This window comes from Globicephala melas, chromosome 2, assembly GCF_963455315.2.
Source record: "Globicephala melas chromosome 2, mGloMel1.2, whole genome shotgun sequence".
NCBI classification, from domain to species: domain Eukaryota; kingdom Metazoa; phylum Chordata; class Mammalia; order Artiodactyla; family Delphinidae; genus Globicephala; species Globicephala melas.
This window is the reverse complement of record NC_083315.2, coordinates 12203093-12224417: the sequence shown is the minus strand read 5'-3', so window position 1 is coordinate 12224417 and position 21325 is coordinate 12203093. Positions and strand designations below refer to the sequence as shown.

Genomic DNA, 21325 nt, shown 5'->3' with positions numbered 1-21325 from the left:
CAGGAGAGGCCACAACAGTGAGAGGCCCGCGTACCGGAAAAAAAAAAAAAAAATCCCCAATGTAATCATTTCTCAACAGCTCCAGGTCTCCCATTCCAGTCAAATCACCATCATGTTTTGCCTAAGAGGGGTTTATTCTTTCTGGAGCTCTTAACTCTTCTCCCTGCTTTTCCTTTGGCTTCCCTATGGCTTTTTATCAACACAAGTCATAATTTTTTTAAGACATCAGATCATTGGGTCTTTCCTCAGTTCAAGACTCTCCAGTGAGGTTTTAGGGTACCAACTCATTATTCTGAATATTGATAAATAAAGGGGATCAAGCATTTATCTTGCCTTATCTTGTCTGAAACTATATTTCAGGGTAACCAGTGGGGAAAACTTTTTTTTTCTTTAATAGAATTTAGCTAAGAAATGCAGAAGGAAAGATAAAATTAAGGTATCACCAATTTGCAACCCTAATGAAATCTTGGATCATGGTTTGTGATCATTGATGGATGTTAAAATTATTTGGAGAAAGGTCAGTGATGAACCTTAAAATATATGAATTAGCCTGATAACACTTGATTAAAATAATATAGCCGGACACTATGTGCCCTATGATGTGATGCACAGGAATTACATAGTAGTTCGAGTGAAGTAGTCTTGCCTAAAATATTGAACCTGAGTCTAATCAACTCTCTGGATTTAAAGATCAGTTTGTAAGATATACAGATAGAAGAACATGTTAGATGACACCACACATACATACACACGTGCACATAAACAATTAGTCAAATCCAGAATGGGGGACATTCTACATAACAAATGAGCATATTTCTCTAGCAAATCAGGTCGCTGGAAAGAACGGGGACGTAAGTGGGACCATCATAGAAAGAAAAAAAAGATTTAAAGGATATAACACCCAAATGCAGTGGTCCACCTACCATGAATCCCGATTTAATCAAACAACTGTAAGAGATTCCCTTGAGATAATCAAGGAATTTGAATATGATTTGGTCAATACGTAGTACTAAAGGATTGATATTGCTAACTTTATTAGGTGTGGTAATGACCCAGTAGGCATGTAAAAGAGAAAATTTTCGTATCAATTGAAAACAAAGCTTCTAGTGATTTCCCATCTCAGAGTAAAACCCCAAATGTTCTACCTCACTGAGCTCTTATACCACTCCTCCCTGCTCATGTCTCTCCAGCCACCTGGCTTCCTCACTGTCCTTGAACACACAAGCAAACCCCCACCCCAGGACCTTTGCACGTGATGTTCCTTCACCTGGAAGTCTCTTCCAGGTAATCACATGGCGTGCTCCCTCACTCATTCAGGTCTCTGTATCTGGAGATAAATATTATCATGTGCAAATGAATGGAAATGTTTTAATAGCCCTACGGAGGAAGATGACTATGTAGGTCCAATTAAACCAGGTATCAAGAGAGTCTGTCCATCCTGTCTATGATTTAAATTTGAAACACTGAGATCAGGAATAAAACAGTTTTGAATTAGTTTTTCTTTGAAGTGACTTTGACTACTCTTCTTTTTTAGGTCAGTTATTTTGCATCTCTTGAAAGAGGTATTTGAGGGCATTTCATATTAGTTAATATATACAGAAAAATGCAAGGCTCCCAATTTCCTTAAAAGACGATTAGTCGCATTTTTATAAATAGAATTTGTATATATCACCACACTATACCTGTTCCTGAGAATGAAGAATTTCTTTTCCCAGTTTTTGTTGATCTGATCTGATTCCTTCTTAACCCTGTAATAAATTTATAGGTGGTTAAATACTGTATTAGCTGCAAATGAACAATTATGAATTACTATTACCAGTACCTCTCCGACTTCTTTTTCTCTTTCTCTAACTTAGCCTTTAACATTTGTATTTGCTCTTCCAAACCACGTTTCTCTTCTTCAATCTTTCAATAGAAAATACATCACAAAGTTAATTATACCCTATTTCCCCATAAATCTGAAAGGTTATTTCTATTAAATAGCATGCATATTCTAACTATCATCGAAAATTTGAGGGAACAATGAGTTACATTTACTTGCAAATTCCCATAAACTGGAAGAATTTAAGATCCCATGCCTCCATTTCCTGTAAATGATTCACTTCAAAGCAGCCAGTGTGAGACAATATTACCAAGTAGCCAAAATTTATCTTCATCACCCCTCCCCCCTACCAGGTATCACTTTTTCTAAATCTCTTCATCATAGCAGCAGCTGCCCCCAGTTACTCTATTTCCTCTTTCTATCAAAACCGTCCTCAGGAAAGGATCTGACCAACTCAATCACATTAGAACTGTATGCCATTTCTCAGTACTGTTTCTATTTTACAAGGGGACAAAGTTTTGGCAAAGGAATGAATCTGTAACAGTGGAATTGTAGGCATGTCATGAATGAGATTTCTTTGGGTGTGGCAGGGATGTAACCCAGAATCATACTATAGAGGCAACCAGGTCCTCTGTCTCTTCATTAGACTGATTCTTGGTGTAGCTTTCAAAGTCATTACTCCTCCCTAAGGATAGTCAGCATTGATATAAACAATATTTAAGTTAATAATAAGGGTCATATTAGTCATTATTATACCTTAGCCACTGGTAGTCTCGCTTTTTCTCTATGCATCGCAGCAGGTATTCCATGTCTAACCTGGAAAGAAAATAAACAAAAGCAAGTATAACATTTCAACTCAATGCATAAAGATGTGGTTTTTTTGCAGCTTAGAGAAAGGCAAATGAGACTAAAAATATGCCAACCCTAGTCCCATAGGGGTCTTGACTGCCTCATTTAATTTACAAGACTCAGTGTTTATACATTGCATTTGCAATTGGACAATTATATCCCATTAAAACCAACGTTCCCACTACTGTTTGTTTTCTAAATGCATTACTTTGTAATTATATATAGGTCAAATTTTACCATTACACTTTTTTTTTTAATGAAGTGGGCAGTTATTACCCAGTGAAGTCACAAGCTTAAAAAAAACCTTTTATTTTATTTTTCTCAACTATCTTTTGGATTAAATCTAATGAATCCCAGTTATAGATATAAAAACACTGCGTTTCAAAATGGTTAAGTAAATTACATATTGCACTTTTTTGGTTTTTAGATTTTAATGCATTCGTTTGCTCATTTATTTAATAATAAATAAATAAACTTTTATTTTAAATGATAATTAAGACGAATTTTCACTACTATTCCTCTTGAATGATGCAGAGAGCAGATGGCAGTGAGAAAATATACTGAATATAAAAACCTGCTTGATTAGCTATTCTTTTGGTTTTTTTTTTTTTTTTTTTTTTTGCGGCACTTGGGCCTTTCACTGTTGTGGCCTCTCCCGTTGCGGAGCACAGGCTCCGGACGCGCAGGCTCAGTGGCCATGGCTCACGGGCCCAGCCGCTCCGCGGCATGTGGGATCTTCCCAGACTGGGGCATGAACCCGTGTCCCCTGCATCGACAGGCGGACTCTCAACCACTGCGCCACCAGGGAAGCCCTTTGATTAGCTATTCTTATATTCCTCCACAGAATGTAGACAGCAAAAGGTGCTTCTTATTACCACCACTACCTGCTCTAGTGGGTGACCCAAAAGCTTTTGATCTGTTGCCCATGTTGATGGGGTGGGGTCTGCCACGCAGGGTCTGGAGCCAGGTCTGCAGAATAAAGTAAAAGGAACCCAGAGCTCCCTGAAGCAATCAGAAGGGAGGGCTGAGAAGAGCTAGAAAAGAAGAGAATGGCCAGGCAGGACCCCAAGGCTGGAGCTGCTAGTGTGTGGTGAAGCCACAAGTGACCAGTGCCCAGGGGTGATGTCCAATATTCAATGTGAAACGGCATCTTGGTGATGCAGACTGTCCCTGTTACCTTCTTCAACCTCATTCAACTAAAGGTGTCCTGTGAGTGAGTGGTTTTAGTAGCAATCACAGAATTGGGTTGAATTCAGTGTATGATTCAACAAAGTGGGAGCTGGGATGACACAGAGTGCAATGGGACTCAGAAATTGACTCGTTTCAGTGGAAGAAGGAGCCCAGACATAACAACAACCACCAGAAGATGCCATGGGTGTCTGGAGAAACAAGTGGACACGTTTTCGGCTGCCACAAAGCACAGAATGTGGGTTTGAGCCAACTTTACTCGTATCTGAAGGGGCAGAGAGAACCCAGCTGACATTAGCTGCCACGTAACAAAATTTGTAATTAACAGCCATAAAAGTTACAAGTTTTTGAGTGCCTACTATGTGCCAGGCACATCACACATATTACCATTCACTTCTATACACTAACCTATTGATTTCACCATCCCTGTTACTTTAGATTTTTAGCGATAGAGAATGCACGCACATATTTTAAAAATAAACTGCAGATAGTATATGTGAACATAAAACTCTCACTTCCCAGAAGCCAAGGGTTTGGTTTTGTTTTAGTTTTTCTCGTCATTATCATTATAAATAAACAGTAGCCTTTATTTTTTGGGCTCCCCACAAATAAACATTAAGAATTTAGAGCATTCGAATTACCTTCCATCTTCTCTCTTCCCTCGCGTGCCTGATTTTTTATTTGCAAATGTTCAGCTCTTACTGTGGTTGCCTTTATTATGATGTCAATATATGTAAACTTCTGTATGGTGATCTACGAACTCCCTGCTGATAATTCCTGATTATCCCCTGGCTGACAGGAGAATTTTCAGCATGGACTTAATCCTGAACTCGGACCCTAACCCACTGCTCTTACCTTAGTTCACTAAACTCTAACTCCTACTCCATCAGTCCCCTCAGTCCTGAGGAGCTTTCTGGTGGTCCTAGAACTACCAAGATTATAGTTCCCTTGGTTGTCTGCACACCTTCCTAGAGAAACCTACCACCTACAACCACCAGCATAGTGACTCAGTCTCCCCAAGGCCCATGTGGCAGGAAGTTAGCCAAAAACAAAGCCTGAGGCCTAGCAACACCTATTTAACAAAACAGTGAGAATCGTGGTTATCATTAGCCTTCCTTGGCTTCGAATACGTTGGGGTCACCCAAGTCATGGGAGGCATGCACTTTTGGGGCTCCCTCTACATGTTTGTTCTCAAAGAACACAATCCGCTTGAACTGCCTCTCTGACCAGGACATGAGGAGTACACAGTGAATTCACTGCCATTTGGTTAACAGTAGACCAAGGAAATCATGGGAGTAAGAGCCCCAAACTTTGGAGGGCACTTGCCCGTATGTTAATGGGAATAAACCAACCCAAATTTTAAAAACGAATCCACAGGAAGTTAGGAAAACAAACTGGCAAAACAAAATAAGTTTCCACTTAGAAAGGCATTTATATTTATTTCACTCTATCTGAAGTCATATCAGTAATTGAAAGTTTATTAAAAAAAAAAAGATTCTGGGACTTCCCTGGTGGCGCAGTGGTTAAGAATCCACCTGTCAATGCAGGGGACACGGGTTCGATCGCTGGTCTGGGAAGATCCTGCATGTCACGGAGCAACTAAGTCCATGTATCAAAACTACTGAGCCTGTGCTCTAGAGCCTGCGAGCCACAACTAGTGAACCCACGAGCCACAACTACTGAGCCTGTGTGCCACAACTACTGAAGCCTAGAGCCCGTGCTCCGCAACAAGAGAAGCCACCACAATGAGAAGCCCACGCACTGCAACGAAGAGTAGCCCCCACTCGCCATAACTAGAGAAAGCCCGCACACAGCAACGAAGACCCAACGCAGCCAAAAATAATAAATAAATAAAATTAAATTAAAAATTTTAGAAAGGAAAAAAAGATTCTGTATTTAAATTTGCATACAGTAAAAATTAGTTCCAATTTTCAAGGCTCCTTTTTCCCAACTCTCATATAATGATCAACTCTGTAATAACTACAGATAAAACTGTGCTAAACCATATCTTCTGTAAAGCAAATAAATATTCAATCTCTCCCAAAGACAATACTCTGACAATGACAAAGATAGCTTCTCTTTTCATTAAAAAAAAAGCACCACATGTAGACTAGAGTGTTTGCTCTCCAGTTTGAGTTGAACTTTCAACTCCCGCTATAGCACGTTATATTCAATCCTGGCTCTGTCCACATTAAACTGTCATTTTGTTTTGCCAGCTGCTGGCGTTCCATTTTCTCTGGAATACATGTGCTGGTCTTTATGTGGCTACTTCATTGACAGGTGCAAACACTGGACTGCTAAACAGTAGATAGAGGTGAAAATGAGTGGTAATAGAAAAGGAGATAACTTCCTAAGTAGGAAAATGTAAATTAAATAATTACAAAGATAATCGAACATTGTGACTAGACATAATTCATTATAAATATTTCTCTTTTTTTGAATTTGTATATATATTTATAGCTAAAAGTCTATAAAATTAAGAAGTAAGTTTTATTTACAACAGAAATTTAAGAATTATGATTCTTAAATTTGTTTCCCAGTTTAAGCACTTAAAACATGTTAAAAAAACACCCAACATTTAATAAATATAATCTAAATTTGGAATCAACAGCCAAGGTTTGTAATAACAGGAGTGCAATTATGTTTATTAACTGTCATATGATCAACCAGATTCCTTATCATATCCTCTTTCTCCTTTTCTTGTCAATCAAAGACTCATCACATTCTTTCATTTCTCCCAATTTCCACAAACATCCCTCTTCTGAAACTTGGGCCGTTCCTTCTGGGTTTAATGCCTCCTTGAGTCTCTCCTTTAAACCATCAAATATATTTCTATCAAAACAATGTTTCTAACTCATGAAGAAAGATGATATTCTGTCCCTAAAATTTCATTAATCTTGACTTCCATATTATCATTTTTTTTTCTGATTACCTTCTAAGCAAAGAACTAATTCTGAATACCAGTAATGTGCCAGCAGGTGCTAGCTATGGTGGTGGGTGGGGAGGGGAGAGTGATGCAACCATAGGAAGAGAGGAGAAGCAGCCTGTGTGCTTACAGTCTGGAAAGAAGAGACTTAAGAATTGAGAGCACTGAGGATAGACTAGGAGGCTGTATGCAGTCAGGCACTGATCACTGCGTAAGCCAGAAGGCAAAACAGAACATTTACCTCCATATATCACTGGTGAATTTTCTTCTAACAAAATTATTAGAATTCAATTTCAAAATTCTTTCAAAAATAGACAAGAGCCACAGGCACACAGCACTTCCCAAAGAGTAAGTTTGCTTTAGAACAACAGAGAACTCTTTCTGCCCTCACCTGTGAAGTACCAAGCAATAGCAGTCTATTACCAAGGAAGGCATAAGAGCACAGAGAGAGACTTACTCGGTGGCACAGGTGGATAGTTCTGCTGAAAGCTAAAGGTGGAGCAGCACACAGAGAAAAGCACTCTGTTACCCTCATTCCCATTCTAAGCACACACCCACTGCAAGAACATCAAGGTTGTGGCCCACTAAAAGGAACCATAGCTACAACCAAACTCAATTCACCTTTTGGCTAGATTGGCTCTACCGCTTACAATAACAGTCTGTTACAGGAAGAGGCATGCCATTTCCACGTGTGAACACTGTTTATTTCAGTCTCTACTATTCTACACATGATGACTGATATTCAATCGAAAATTATGAGACAGACAAAAAGGAAAAGAGCCTATTGTCAGGAGACAAAGCAATCAACAGAATCAGATTCAAAGATAACCCATGGATCATGGAACTATCAGATGAGGACTTTAACTATAATTAAAATGTTAAAGAATCTAGGAGAAAAAGTGAACAATATAGATGGTAAACAATAGATAATTTCAGCAGAGATTCGGAAAATGTAAAAAAAAAAAGTCAAATGTAAATATTAGAAATTTTTTAAAAAGATGAAGAAATTAATTTCTTTGATTAATCAATACAGCTGAGGAAAACAATTAGTAAATTTGAAGGTAGGTCAAAAAAATACCCCAAACTGAAACACAAAGAGGAAAAAGTCGTTTAAAATCAATGATCGGAATATCCAAGAATTTGGGGACAATATCAGATGGTCTAACATATGTGTAATCAGAGTCTCAGAAGGAGAAGGGAGAGAGAATAGGGCAAGAGACATAATTAAAGATAATGGTAAGGAGTTAATGAAAGACACCAAACCCCAAATTCAAGAAAGTCCATTAGGACAGAGAGAAAGAGAGAGGAACAACAAACACTCCAAAACACATTATAGTCTAACTGTTGAAAAGCAAAGAGAAAGAAAAAGTTCTAAAGGCATTCCAAAGTAAAAGACACATTACAGACAGAGAAACAAAGTTAAAATATACAGTAGACTTTTTGTCTGAAACTATGCAATACAAAAGATAAGGGAGTGACATCTTCAAAGTATTAAAGAAAAGAAACTGTCAACTCAGGCTTCCATACTCAGAAAAAAATCTGTCAAAAATACAGGCAAGGGCTTCCCTGGTGGCGCAGTGGTTGAGGGTCCGCCTGCCGATGCAGGGGACACGGGTTCGTGCCCCGGTCCGGGAAGATCCCACATGCCGCGGAGTGGCTGGGCCTGTGAGCCATGGCTGCTGGGCCTGCGTGTCCACCGCAATGGGAGAGGCCACAACAGTGAGAGGCTCGCGTACCACACAAAAAAATAAATAAAATAAACAGGCAAAATAAAGTTTTTTTCAGACAAGCAAAAGCTGAGAGAATTTGTTGCCAGCAGACCTGCACTATAATCACTGCAAAAGGAAGTTCTTCAGGAAGAAAGAAGAGGATACCGGGCAGAAACTTAGATATATAGAAAAAATAAAAGCTCCAGAAATGGTATAAATGAAGGTGTCAAATGCAAACTTTGCCATGGCAAATCATATCCATTTTTGTTACATGAAAATATCTATATTAAATTATAATCTTCTGAAGAATATAACATGTTAGAAACTCCAAAGAACTGTACTTTTGAGGGACACATTGGAAAAGATCATCCAAAGGCATTTTGAGCAAGACGAATGGACAAATATGAGTTGCACAGTGACTTTCTGGAGAACTCTTAAACACTATCTTTACTGCTGAAGACTAAGCTATTTGGTGGGAGATTTCCAGGGGTTCCTACAAATTGCAATGACTTCCCACTGATCTCTTATCAACCAGCTGCTTGGGTGCTTCAGTCTGAAATCGTTTTTTTGTTGCTTTCCTAATAGATGTTCTCCTAGCTATTCCAGTGGTTGTATAAGAATCCCAAACGATTGAAATCTTTCTAATTTAAGTATAAAATTTACCTTTAAAATACACTTATGCCTTATTTAATGTAAACCAGACAGAAATGTTATGAATCTTAATCAGAATCCACTTGCATATATTCAACTAGAGAGAAAGACCACCAGAATTACTCTCTAGGACGTTCAGGCTCATGTCTATCAGTTCTGGTGGCATGAAACACAGTATGGGTCCACCATATGCTTTCAGCCATTGGATTAACTGGACTCCATAACACTTCATGGCACTGGTTATAAGTAACTCCTTATTCTATTCTGGAGATATATATATATGTATTCATATAGTCGACAGAAGAATGTTTCCCACATAGAAATTAGTGAAGGAGATCCTCAGGCTATATTCAAGATTTTTTAAAAGCCTAAAAATCAGTATACCTGATTCCCTAATAAGGCTGCATAGGCTAACAAAACATAAGAACTCTTTGGATTTGGCTGGCATAAAATCAATTCAGTGAGCTATCCTTGGTTATCTAAAGTTGATCAGAAATGCAAGTTAGCAGTAATATGCAGTAGGTGAATAAGGGGAAACAAATAGCTTTCCTTTACTTAGTTTAGTTTTTTGATGAACGAATGGAGACTACAACTGAGGCATTACATGAAGAAAAGTCTAAGTACCACCCTCCACGAAAATACATTCCTAAAGAAAGGGGAATTGAAATATGTTGTAATTTATACAAACTAATCCCTAGGGTTTGAGGAGAAACCTGAAGAGGTCAGGGCTGGAGAAACTGACAAGTTGGAAGAGCTGGACCCGGAGAGGGTGGCTGATAGTCCAATGCCAGCATCCAGTGGGGTGTAGCTACCTCAGGTTGACGGTGGTGAACGTCCGTATTAAAGCTGTTCTAAGACAGTGTTTGTAATAGAATTCACAGCAGAACTAGTACATGCAATGATGGCAGTTAGGATGGGTGGCAGCATGTCAAATGTTCAGGGGGTGAGACCCAAGTCCCGGCAGTGTCAGGACTCTGGCAAATGACCTGGTGTTCAAGACTGGCCCCAATTCCCAGGGAGAACTAGAAAGAAACCCACAGCTGAAACCCAGGTAAATGGAATAAAGCACACCATGCAGTGAGGGGTCAGGTGGCTGCCCTGTGGACTCCTGAATGACATTTCCTCTGTTACCACCAAGGTGGTATTACATGTGGTCAGGACCTAGCATCTGCCCTATGGCTCAGAGTGTCCAGGGAAGAATAGCAATTGATACTAATCTCTTCTTTTCCTGATTTCCACAACAATCTTAAGCCCTTAAAAGAAATTATACTTAAATATCGCAAACTCTACAAGTAAAATGTTATTATTCTTCCCCAGCAAAAATAAACAAGAAGAAGACAAAGCATAAAACCTTTCAAGTGATTTTTTTTTTTTTTTTTTTTTGGTGCAGTACGCGGGCCTCTCACTGCTGTGGCCTCTCCTGTTGCAGAGCACAGGCTCCAGACGTGCAGGCTCAGCGGCCATGGCTCATGGGCCCAGCCGCTCCGTGGCATGTGGGATCCTCCCAGACCAGGGCATCATTTACTGGGTGCAGCCTTAAAAATCAAGTGATTTTTAACAAAAACCATTTTTCATTTGTGGAACAAATGTTGGATATTATTTTCACCAAAATATTTTCAGTCCCAAATATACTGAAAGTACTTATTTATCATCAAACTACTTAGAGTAGAATAATACAGAAAGTCAATGCCACCTTTCACTTGAAGTTTAAATATGGTATTACTCAGATTTTTCAATTTTGGTCTCTGACAACAGAATCTAAAGATGCATTCACTTTAGCGGCAAATGACAAATTTGATTTTAAAATAAAAAACAAGTAATTGTTGTGTATGATTTCAATTATCTCTACATTTTAAAGTTATTCCTATTCAGGAATTCCCTGGCGGTCCAGTGGTTAGGACTCAGTGCTTTCACCGCTGTGACCCCGGCAAGTCGCACGGCACAGCCAAAAAAAAAAAAAGCTACTCCCATTAGAAAACAAAGATCCAGTGCGATAAGGAAAATTCTTTTGTGTCAACATAATCTATCAAAATACAGTAAATATCCTTTGACAGTCCCTGAAGACCATACAACCGTACACGTGTCCGGGACTGTCCTAGCTCTGTATGACTCTACCACCCTGGGCTGCCAGGTCAACAATGAGCAAAATGCTGGCTTTTTCACACAGCTCTGCAGAACTATGAACTACCTTCTTTATGAAGGCAAGACCAGGGGAAAAATAACGAAATAATGAAACAATGAACAGGTTATATGATTTTCTTCTCTGATGGAGTGTATTTTCAACTTCAGCAGCTCAATCAAATAAAAGGGATGTACAGGAGAGGAATGGGAAAGATCTTCCTTTCACCCACCTTGCCTATAATACTCTACACCCATAATAATTCCATATCCCATAGTAATAATAATTTTTTAAAAATCACTAGCTTGCAGGGTGACTATGGTCATACTTGCAAAACTATTGCAAAAGTACTTCATCTTGCAATTCTTGAATGTTTAAAGAACAACATTCTAGAGCTTTTATTAAAGTTTTTCCTTATGTCCAAATTGCTTTGTATCGAATGAACTTTAAGAATGGGAATACGACTGACTTTGTCCCCTGTCCCATTTCCCACATGGAAGGGTCCTGATGCTTTCTGCAGATCTAAGCGCGCACCATATGTTCCATCAGCGCAGACAGGTGACCCCATGGAAGCTCAGAAGTCTTCCAGGGAAGCATTTACTGGGTGCAGCCTTAATTAACTAATTACCCTGGAGCGGGGGCTGTGGGAGGGAAACCTGGGAATGTAAGTTAACCTTGCTTTGTGAAACCTCAGTATTTGAAATGTTTTACAGCTATCAAAAAATAAACTTTACACAAAAACGCTGTCCAAATACAAATTTCATGTTGTGAAATATTTCATAAATAGAAATCACACAGCAATGTTCCTATTGTGCTTTTCAGACTGGTTGAACACTCAGTTTATCACTGTGTGCGCCGCTGGGTGAAGCACGTGTGCTGTTCCCACCGAATGACACAGATTTCAAAAAATAAGTATGATTAATTAGATAAGGTAAATGACTGATGTAAAAACTTCCTGCAGCAAGCTCTCTGTTTGGTCATTTACACGTGGTTAAGATGACAAAACCCTTTAAAGACAATTTTTAAGAAGTCCAACTACCTCAATATAATAAAATATTTGAAGGAGAGAAACAGGAAAATGATAACCAGAGTGCATATAGAGAGAGCTAATCTACAATGAAGAATACACCACATGGGGAGGTGATGGAAGGGAACACTCTTTATAATAGGATCATTATTAACAAAAGTGTATATGAGAGTAATAACGGTGAGCTAGAAAAATATATTTCCCTTTAAAATCGAGTCAATTCCTATGAAAATGTAAACTCCAGCTTATGTCATCTCTCCCCTCCCCCAGTCCAATTTTTACAATAAGTAAAAGTTACACATTAACTTCCGAGTCTCCCAGCTGACAAAATGTACTCTTAAGCTTCGGAAACATCTAGATAACAGTCATTACGGTCAGAAGGAGAGAACTGTGACACTAGGAGAAAACCCTACTGAAATGACACCTTCTCAGAGACGCTGTCTGCCTTTGTCTCCCCTTCATGGTGGCTTTCCTGTAGGGGAGAACAGTGGTATTTCTGCCCCTTGTCGTTGGGACTTTGGAAGCTCAATTTTGATGGGTAAATTCGGGACTTTGGAGTTTCTAGTCTGCAATTCTAGGATTTAGTTAGGGCCCTGGGTTTGCTGTACGGAAGGGGTTGCCCTGTCCCCGTCTCCAACCCCACTCTGCAATGCTCCTGCCATCATTTCAGAGCCTCAGACCGCAGACCCCTGGCACACACCCTGATCTCAAGGCAGCTGACAGAGGTTTATGGAACAGGACACTGCCTCGGCCACAGACTCCCTAAGTCCCAGGCTTGGACTACAGCCCCTCGCCCAGTAAGGCTGGGCCCCCCGCCCCAGGTCAGCAGGCAGCCCTGCATGCTCAGCCCCGGGGGCGGGGGGTTGCTTTTTGTTTTCTTGCTTTGTTGTGGGCCTCCTCCCCCCACCCACCCCCACCAAATACTTCCCAGATCTGGATTCTAAAAATCTTACTTCTAGAACCCAGTCATTGGTCAGTCATGTGCCGCATTCCCCAGATGTCCTTCTCCCCCTCAGGAAATTCCAGTTGTTGATACTTCCTAACTCTCTGCAAAGTGGAAGCGCTCTTAGAGGAGAATGCTTTTTCTCAAGTCCTGGGGTTTCCTTCCAAGTGGAGTGACTGCCACCAGTATTAACACCCCGGCCTCCCTCTACCTGCTGCTCTACTTCCCTCTTTCTCCTCCGAAAGGAGAGAAAGTGGTGGGTTCGAGTGGTGACCCATCTGCCTGGTGAGTGAGCGAGAGAGGGCTATACCTTTTCCTGCCCCCGTTTGGAGCAAGGATGCCACAGCAAGCATGATTCTGCTCTGTTCTCCTGCCCTGAGTGTTGGAGAGGTAGATTCCGCCCCCTGGGGGAGAAGGAGGGAGAACACGGGGACACGTAGAAACAAGACAAAAGAGTCTGGGAAACCAAAAGATTCTAGTGGACAGACTCTTTCCAGGAAGTGCTGTACCTTGGCCATATGTGTCACCCATCAGCCTCTAAGCTTTCTAAACGTCAACGTGGAAAAGGAGCTTTGACCGGTTGCACGATTCACAGGGCCCACAAGATAGATCGATTGTTCAGAGAAATGCAACTATTCCCATAACTAAGCTCAGAAGAAAGTTCGCCACAGGATCATTTTAAAGGGAGGTATTGGGTAATGCAGTGAGCAGTGTCTCTGCACAGTCCACACAATAAGCCAACATTGAGACGAACATCACAGACCTACTTCTTGATATGCCCTTTAATATAGACCAATGGCACCGCCGTAGGCCAGGTAGAAGCAAGTCTGATTATCTGGGGGTAAGGAGGTTTCTAGCATATAATTCATGGATGTATGTCTCTGATAGCATGAGCTAGTCCACGGTTGATTTAGAATAGTCCATGAGCAGGGCTTCCCTGGTGGCGCAGTGGTTAAGAATCTGCCTACCAATGCACGGGACATGGGTTCGAGCCCTGGGTTTGCTGTAGGGAAGGGGTTGCCCTGTCCCTGTCTCCAACCCCACTCTGCAATGCTTCCACATGCCGCGGAGCAACTAAGCCCGTGCGCCACAACTACTCAGCCTGCACTCTAGAGCCCATGTGCTACAACTACTGAAGCCCGTGTGCCACAACTACTGAAGCCCGTGCACCACAACTACTGAAGCCCATGCGCCTAGAGCCTGTGCTCCACAACAAGAGAACCCACCACAATGAGAAGCCCGCACACCGCAACGAAGAGTAGCCCCTGCTCGCCACAACTAGAGAAAGTCGGTGTGCAGCAATGAAGACCCAACACGGCCAAAAATTAATTAATTAATTAAAAAAAAAAGAATAGTCCATGAGCAAATGGACTTTCCAACTGCACATCTTTCAGGGAGTCTCCAGGAAGCCTCTGATAGATACTGGGCAGTCATGAGTTAGAGATTATACACACTAGAAAGCGCTTGGAATGTGGCTTCTCTGTGTTGCTAATTTAATAGAGATCCACGAAGCCATGGTGACTAAGCCAAATAAACCACCACGCTCAGGACAACGGTGGCATCCTCCTGGATAAGGTAAGGGGCCTGATGAGGACGCATCGGTGAGGGGAAGAGAAGCCAGAGCCCCCTGCCCAGGTGCACGCAGAGGGAGTAGGGGGAATCGGGTGTCTGAGACTGTTTGCAGGTGAAGGTGTCCCGGGGTGTGGTCCTGTGGGTGGGTCTTACCATAGGATGCTCTTCCTTTGAAGCCTTCTTTGGACTCTTGACTCTTTTGGCCTTAGAAGGCAATGAAACGGTGAAGGAAGAACGTGGCCTCGGAGCGCCTGCACTCCCGGGCTGTGAGGGCCACGGGGACAAGGTGGTTTCTTTCTCCTTGATGGCTCTGGGGCTCTGGCACAGAAAAAGAGCCAGCTCTGTTATTCCCACTATACATGCCTCCGATTCGCCTCCCTCTCTTTTCCTCCCTTGTCCTCCTCTCCTGAGCTAGAATCGCAGTCCCGAGGGCCTGGATCTACTCTTGCTCCCTGTCCCACCATCCCCGGTCCCCCAGCGCCCCCGCTCCTGCCTGATTTCATTTGCAGGTGAGGCCCAATTTTCCATTCCTCCCACAGATGCTCGTGTGCTAAGAAAAACATACCAAGAGATCAGTGTTTTCTGGAAGCACCTGGAAAGGTGGGGTCTTGGAGTGGGGTGAGGTCGTAGCTTGAGGTGGGTGTCGTATTTGTACGGAGGTGGAGGTGGGCGTCAGGGGCCGCAGGCAGGAGCAACGGGACAGGAGTCTGAAGGGCCAGGGCATTGAGCCCGGGGGTTGGGACGCCAGTGACACCTTCCATTCTCACTCCCTCCTCACTGCTCTCACCCACCAGTCCCTCATCTCCCATGCACACGTCTTGCCTCACTTTTAAGTGTTTTCTCCTTCAAACTTGGATGTGGGAAAGTGAAAAGCCTCGGGATGGTGTGTATAGGTTCTTCAAGCCAGATGCCCAAATAAGAAATTAACAGAGTAAAAGAAAAAAAAAAAGAATTTAAATGCAAACCTTGGCGACTATGGCATCCAACTTTCTTGTCATTTCAAGGTCCGCTTTCTGTTTATTAACCTGTGAAATTAAAGACCCATGTCATTTGTTATCATTTGCAAAGATTAAGAAAGAGAATTTTTGGTAAACTTCTTAAGCAATGGAAGAGTGGCATTTTAAACCATTTCACTGTCCAAACTATTATAGGAATATAAATTATAATACTGAATGTAAATTAGAAGAGAAAATAAATTTGCACCCAGAAAAAAAAGTACTTTATAATAGAAATTATAGGAAAACATGCAATTGTTTGCTTATGTGTATTTATTTTATTAACATTATTGTGTACCAGGCACTGCACTAGACTCTTAGAATAAATAATACATAAACCTTGCCATCAAGCATTTAGGTTCTAGCAGAAAATGGGTTTCTAAAATGCTCCAATTAGGGAATTCCCTGGGCGTCTAGTGGTTAGGACTCTGAGCTTCCACTGTTGGGGGCAGGGGGTGGGTTCAATCCCTGGTGGGGGAACTAAGAGTCCCACAAGCCATGAGGTTGGGAAAAAAATTAATTAAATGCTTCAATTAAAAAAAAAATTTATATATACCAAAAAAGGAAGCAGTGCAAATGTTAGTTAGAAATAATAAAAATATGACCATCCGACTTGAGGAAGAGAACAATAGCTACAGTGTTGAATCTCCCTGTGTAATTGTAAGTGTCCCATGACCACCACCCTCCCAACCAGGTAATCACTATTCTGAATTTTGTGCTCGGGATTCCCTTTTATTTTTTTGATAATTTTTTGTCGCTTTTATAGGCTTATCTTTTTACCCCATTGGTATCCTTAAACAATATACAAATTTAGTTTTGCTTATTTTTAAACCTTGTTTAAAAATCATAATGTATGTGTTCTTCCTCCACTTGTTTGTTCCATAGTTTCTGAAATTAACCCATGTTGATACTGGAAACGGTTCATTCATATTGGCTGCTGTATTCAAGTGTATGAGTAGAGCATAATTTATTAATCCATTCGCTGTCAATGAACATTTGGGAAATTCTAATTTCTTTTATACATAATATGGCTTTGAATGTTCCTGTACCTGTTCCCCCAGGCACATGTGCTAGGGATCTTCTGTGTGACATTATATGCCTAGGAGCGGAACTCTGGGGCATATGTTAAGAGAATGATCAGCTTCAGAAGATAACCCAAATTTGTTTTCCAAAGTTTTGGTAACAATATACATAGTCCCCAGCAGTTTATGAGAATTCTCTACTCCACATTCTCACCAACACTTGGTACTTTTATATTATTAATGAAATCAAGCACATTTTCAATCAATGTTCATTGGCCATTGAGTTTCCTCTTTTGTGAAGGGCCTGTTAAAAACTTTTGCCCATTTTTCTATTGGGTGGTTTTTTTCTTATTGATTTGAAGGAGTTATTCACGTATTCCTGAAAACAGCTTTGTGAATACATAAATGGTGCGAATATCTTTGCCAAATTGGTGGCTAGATTTTAAACTTTCTTTGAGGGGGTCTTCTGATGAAAAGGGGCCCTTAATTTTTGTGGGGTTGAAATTTTTAACTTTCCTTTTATGCTTTATTTTGTGTCTTGTTTAGGCAATAATTTCTACTTGGAGTTCATATGATTTGTTCCCTAGAATTTTAAAAGACTGTTTTCCCTTTATATTTGAATGCTTAATCCATACAAAATGGGTATGCATCATGTGAGGTAGGGAGCCAGTTTCATTTTATGCAATTGTTGAATCAATTGTTAAGCATCTTTAGTGAAAATTCCACCCTATTTACATTGATCTGTGATACTGATATATATTATTTACGTATGTCTGGTTCTGCTCTGGGTTCTCTATTTTCTCCCAATGGTCTATCCCTGGCCCAGTATCATGATGTCCTAATTACCTTAAATTTATATTAATAGCTTACAGGAGAAATCGCTCCCTACTCCATCATGTCATTGTTTCACTTTGTTTCCTAGCTATTCTTGACCCTTGTTCTTCCATATTAATTTTAAAATAAGCTTGTCAATTCCACGAAAAACCTTGTAGTAATTCTGGTTGGAATTTTATTGAATATAGAGATCAGTTTGGTGAGAACTATTATCTCTAAGATAATCTAGTTTGCCTATGGCGACTAAGTTATAGCTCTCCATTTATTTAGTTTTTGTAATCCCCTTAAGTTTTTTTTAAAGTTTTTATTAATCCCAGTCAATAATTTTTTTTAAGTCTTTATTGAATTTGGTAATATTGCTTCTGTTTTATGTTTTGGTTTTTTGGCCGCGAGGCATGTGGGATCTTAGCTCCCCAGCCAGGGATCAATCCCGCACCCCTTGCATTGGAAGGCGAAGTCTTAACCACTGGACCGCCAGGGAAGTCCCAATAGGTTTTATAATTATTTTCCATGGAGATTTTTACAAATTTTTATGAGATTTATTTATGAGCCCTTTATAAACTTTGCTATTTAATTATAAATTTTTATAAATTATAATTTCTCCTAATTTTTGATTGAGAAATCCAATTGATTTTAGAATGCTGATCTTCTATCCAGCGATCTTGTTAATTTAAATAATTTGTCTTTAAGTGTTTTGCGAGGTTGGCTAAGTGGACAATTGCATCCTCTTTGAATAATAACAGTCTTGTTGTTTTCCATTCTACTCCTCACACCTCTTGCTGTCTTTTTTTCTTATTCTACTACACTGGCCAGAATTTCCAAAATAACTAAAAAAATGGTATTAGGCAACCTTACCTTGTACTGATTTTAAAGAGAATGCTTACTGTGTTTCACCAAGAAGTCTGTTTGCTGTAGGTTTTACTCTTTAGCAAGGTAAAGAACTTCCTCCTACTTCTCATGGGACAGCGGTGTGTATGTGCACACCTGTGTGTGCATAAGATTGGATGTTATTTTTTCTCAAAGAATTTGCATCAACTCAGAATATCATATAATTTTTCTCCTGTAATCTGATTGTGTGGGGAATTACATTAATAGCTTTTGCCCAAATCCTTTTAAAACTTGTTGCATTATTTTGAATGTTATTTTTTCTCAAAGAATTTGCATCAACTCAGAATATCATATAATTTTTCTCCTGTAATCTGATTGTGTGGGGAATTACATTAATAGCTTTTGCCCAAATCCTTTTAAAACTTGTTGCATTCTTTTGAATGTTGCAGCTTGAGCCTAATATTGTTTGTGAGATTCATCCATATTGTTACCTGTCACTCTAAGTTATTCCACAACTAATTTAATTTACTCTAGTTTAGATGGACATTTGAATTGTTTCCAATTTGGGGCTATTACCGACAATGCTGCCCTGAACATTCTTGAAAATGTCTCTCTTTTGTGAGTCATTCTAAGGTATCCTCATCTTAAACAATAGTAGAAGATTTGCCAAACAATTGTCAAAATTAGTTCTACTACCTTTTGAGAGTTATGAAAGTTCCCCTTGCTTCACAACTTTGCCAACACTTAGTACTGTAAGCCTTTTATTTTTGTTCTTAAACAATCAATCTGGTGTGAGCAATACTGTTTCTTCATGGTTTTACTCTGTTTCACTTATTGTTGAGGAGATTGGATATATTTTTGTAGGTTCCTCATCTGAATTCCCACTTTTCAACTCTTTGCCTATGTTTCTAGTGGATAGTATGTCTTTCATTAAATTGATTTTAGGGCATATTTATATTTTGGGGGTACTCATACTTTGTCAACTCTATGACGTGTGAAATCATCACTACAGTCAAGATAATGAACATACCCACCACTCCCAAAAGTTTCCTTATGCCTCTTTGTCAGTCAGTCCTGCCTCATCACCAGGCAACCACTGATCTGCTTTCTGTCACTATACATTAGTTTGCATTTACGAGAATTTAAAGTAAGTTGAACCGTACAAAGGTATTCTTTATTTTGTCTGGCTTCTTTCACTCAACATAATATTTCTGAGATTCATCCTTGTTGCTGTGTATAAGAACGATCCATTTCTTTTTATCTCTGAGTAGTATTCCACTGGGTAGATAAGGTACAACTTATTTACCCATTCACCTATTAATAGACATCAGGGTTATTTCTCCTACGAACATTTACATACAAGTCTTTGTGTGAATATACATTTTTACTTACCTCAGATAAATACTTAGGAGTGGAATAGCCAGATCACATGATAAGTATAGATATAAATTTTTAAAAGTATTTAAATATTTTCTAAAGTGGTTGGATATTTTACATTCTCACCAGCAGTAAATGAGAGTTCTAGGTGTTCCTCACTTTTGACAACACTTGATGCGGTCAGATTTTGACATTTTAGTCAGTGTAGTGAGTATATAGTGAGTGATAATATCTCCCTGAGATTTTAATTTGTATTTCCCTAAAGATTAATGATGCTGAGCATCTGTTCATGTCATAGTTCGCCACCCATACGTCTTCTTTGGTGAAGTGTCTGTTCAGATTGTTTGCCCATTTAAAAAATTGGGCTGTTGACAGTGTTACTGAATTGTAAGACCATTTTATGTATTCTAGATGCAAATCTTTCGTTAGGTATGTTTTGCAAATATTTTTTTCCAACTCTGTAGCTCGCCTTTTCAGTTTTCTTTTAACATTTTGAAGAGCAAAAGTTTTTAATTTTGATGAAATGCAGTTTACACTATTTAAAGAAATCTCTGCCAAACCTGATGTCACTAAGATCCTTTCTTGTGCCTTATTCTATTAATTTGTGGGTTTAGCTATTACATTTAGATTTATGATTCATCTCAAGTAAATTTTTATATGAGGTATGAGGCAAGGGTTGAGGATCATTCTTTGCCTATAGCTATCCAATTATTCCAGCATCACTTGTTGAAAGGATCATCCTTTCCTGCTTGAATTGCCTTGGCACCTTTGTCAGAAATCAGTTCATCATATATGACCCAAAGGGTCTACTTCTTGGCTTTCTATTCTATTCCATCAATCTATACGTTTATCCATATGCCAATATCACTTTATCTTGACTACTGTGCCTTTAAAGTAAGTGCTGAATTCAGGTTGTGTGAGTGCTTTCTCCAGCTTGTTCTTTTTCAAAATTGTTTTAACTATTCAAGGTCCATGAATTTCCATATACATTGTAGAGGAGCTTGTTGATTAAAAAAAAAAAACTGCTGGGATTTTGATTGGGATTGTATTGTATCTATAAATCAATTTAGAGATAACTGACAGATTAATAACATGCATCTTCTGAATCACGAACACAGTATGTTTCTCCATCTAGTTAAGTCTTCGGTTTCTCTCAGCAGTGTTTTGTACGGTTTTGTACATTTTCTGTCAAATTTATCCATAACCATTTCATATTTTTATGTTATCGCAACTGGAGTTTTTTAAAATTTCAATTTTTGATTGTTCATTGTTAGTACATAGAAATGCATTATTTTGATCTTTGTAACCTTGCTAAATTCACTTATTAATTCTAGTAGTTTTTTTGTAGATTCCTTAGAATTTCCTATATAAATGATCATGGTTATCTGGGAATAAAAACAGTTCTACTTTTTCCTTTCTAATCTGGATGCCATTTCTTTCTTTTTCTTGCATATTATATTGGC

At 39.5% G+C, this 21325-nt stretch overlaps 1 protein-coding gene across 1 annotated transcript in view; it reads right to left on the bottom strand.

Moving 5' to 3' along the window:
- The window catches only part of C2H10orf67 (chromosome 2 C10orf67 homolog), a 93147-nt gene that overhangs the window by 24698 nt on the left and 47124 nt on the right, over nt 1-21325 (bottom strand). The window contains exons 8-12 of the mRNA XM_060293678.1: nt 15772-15831; nt 14960-15124; nt 2579-2638; nt 1823-1905; nt 1683-1748 (exon numbers count right to left, since the gene is read on the bottom strand). Of these exons, the coding sequence (XP_060149661.1) occupies nt 1683-1748; nt 1823-1905; nt 2579-2638; nt 14960-15124; nt 15772-15831 (434 nt within the window). The remainder of the gene's footprint in view (nt 1-1682; nt 1749-1822; nt 1906-2578; nt 2639-14959; nt 15125-15771; nt 15832-21325) is intronic.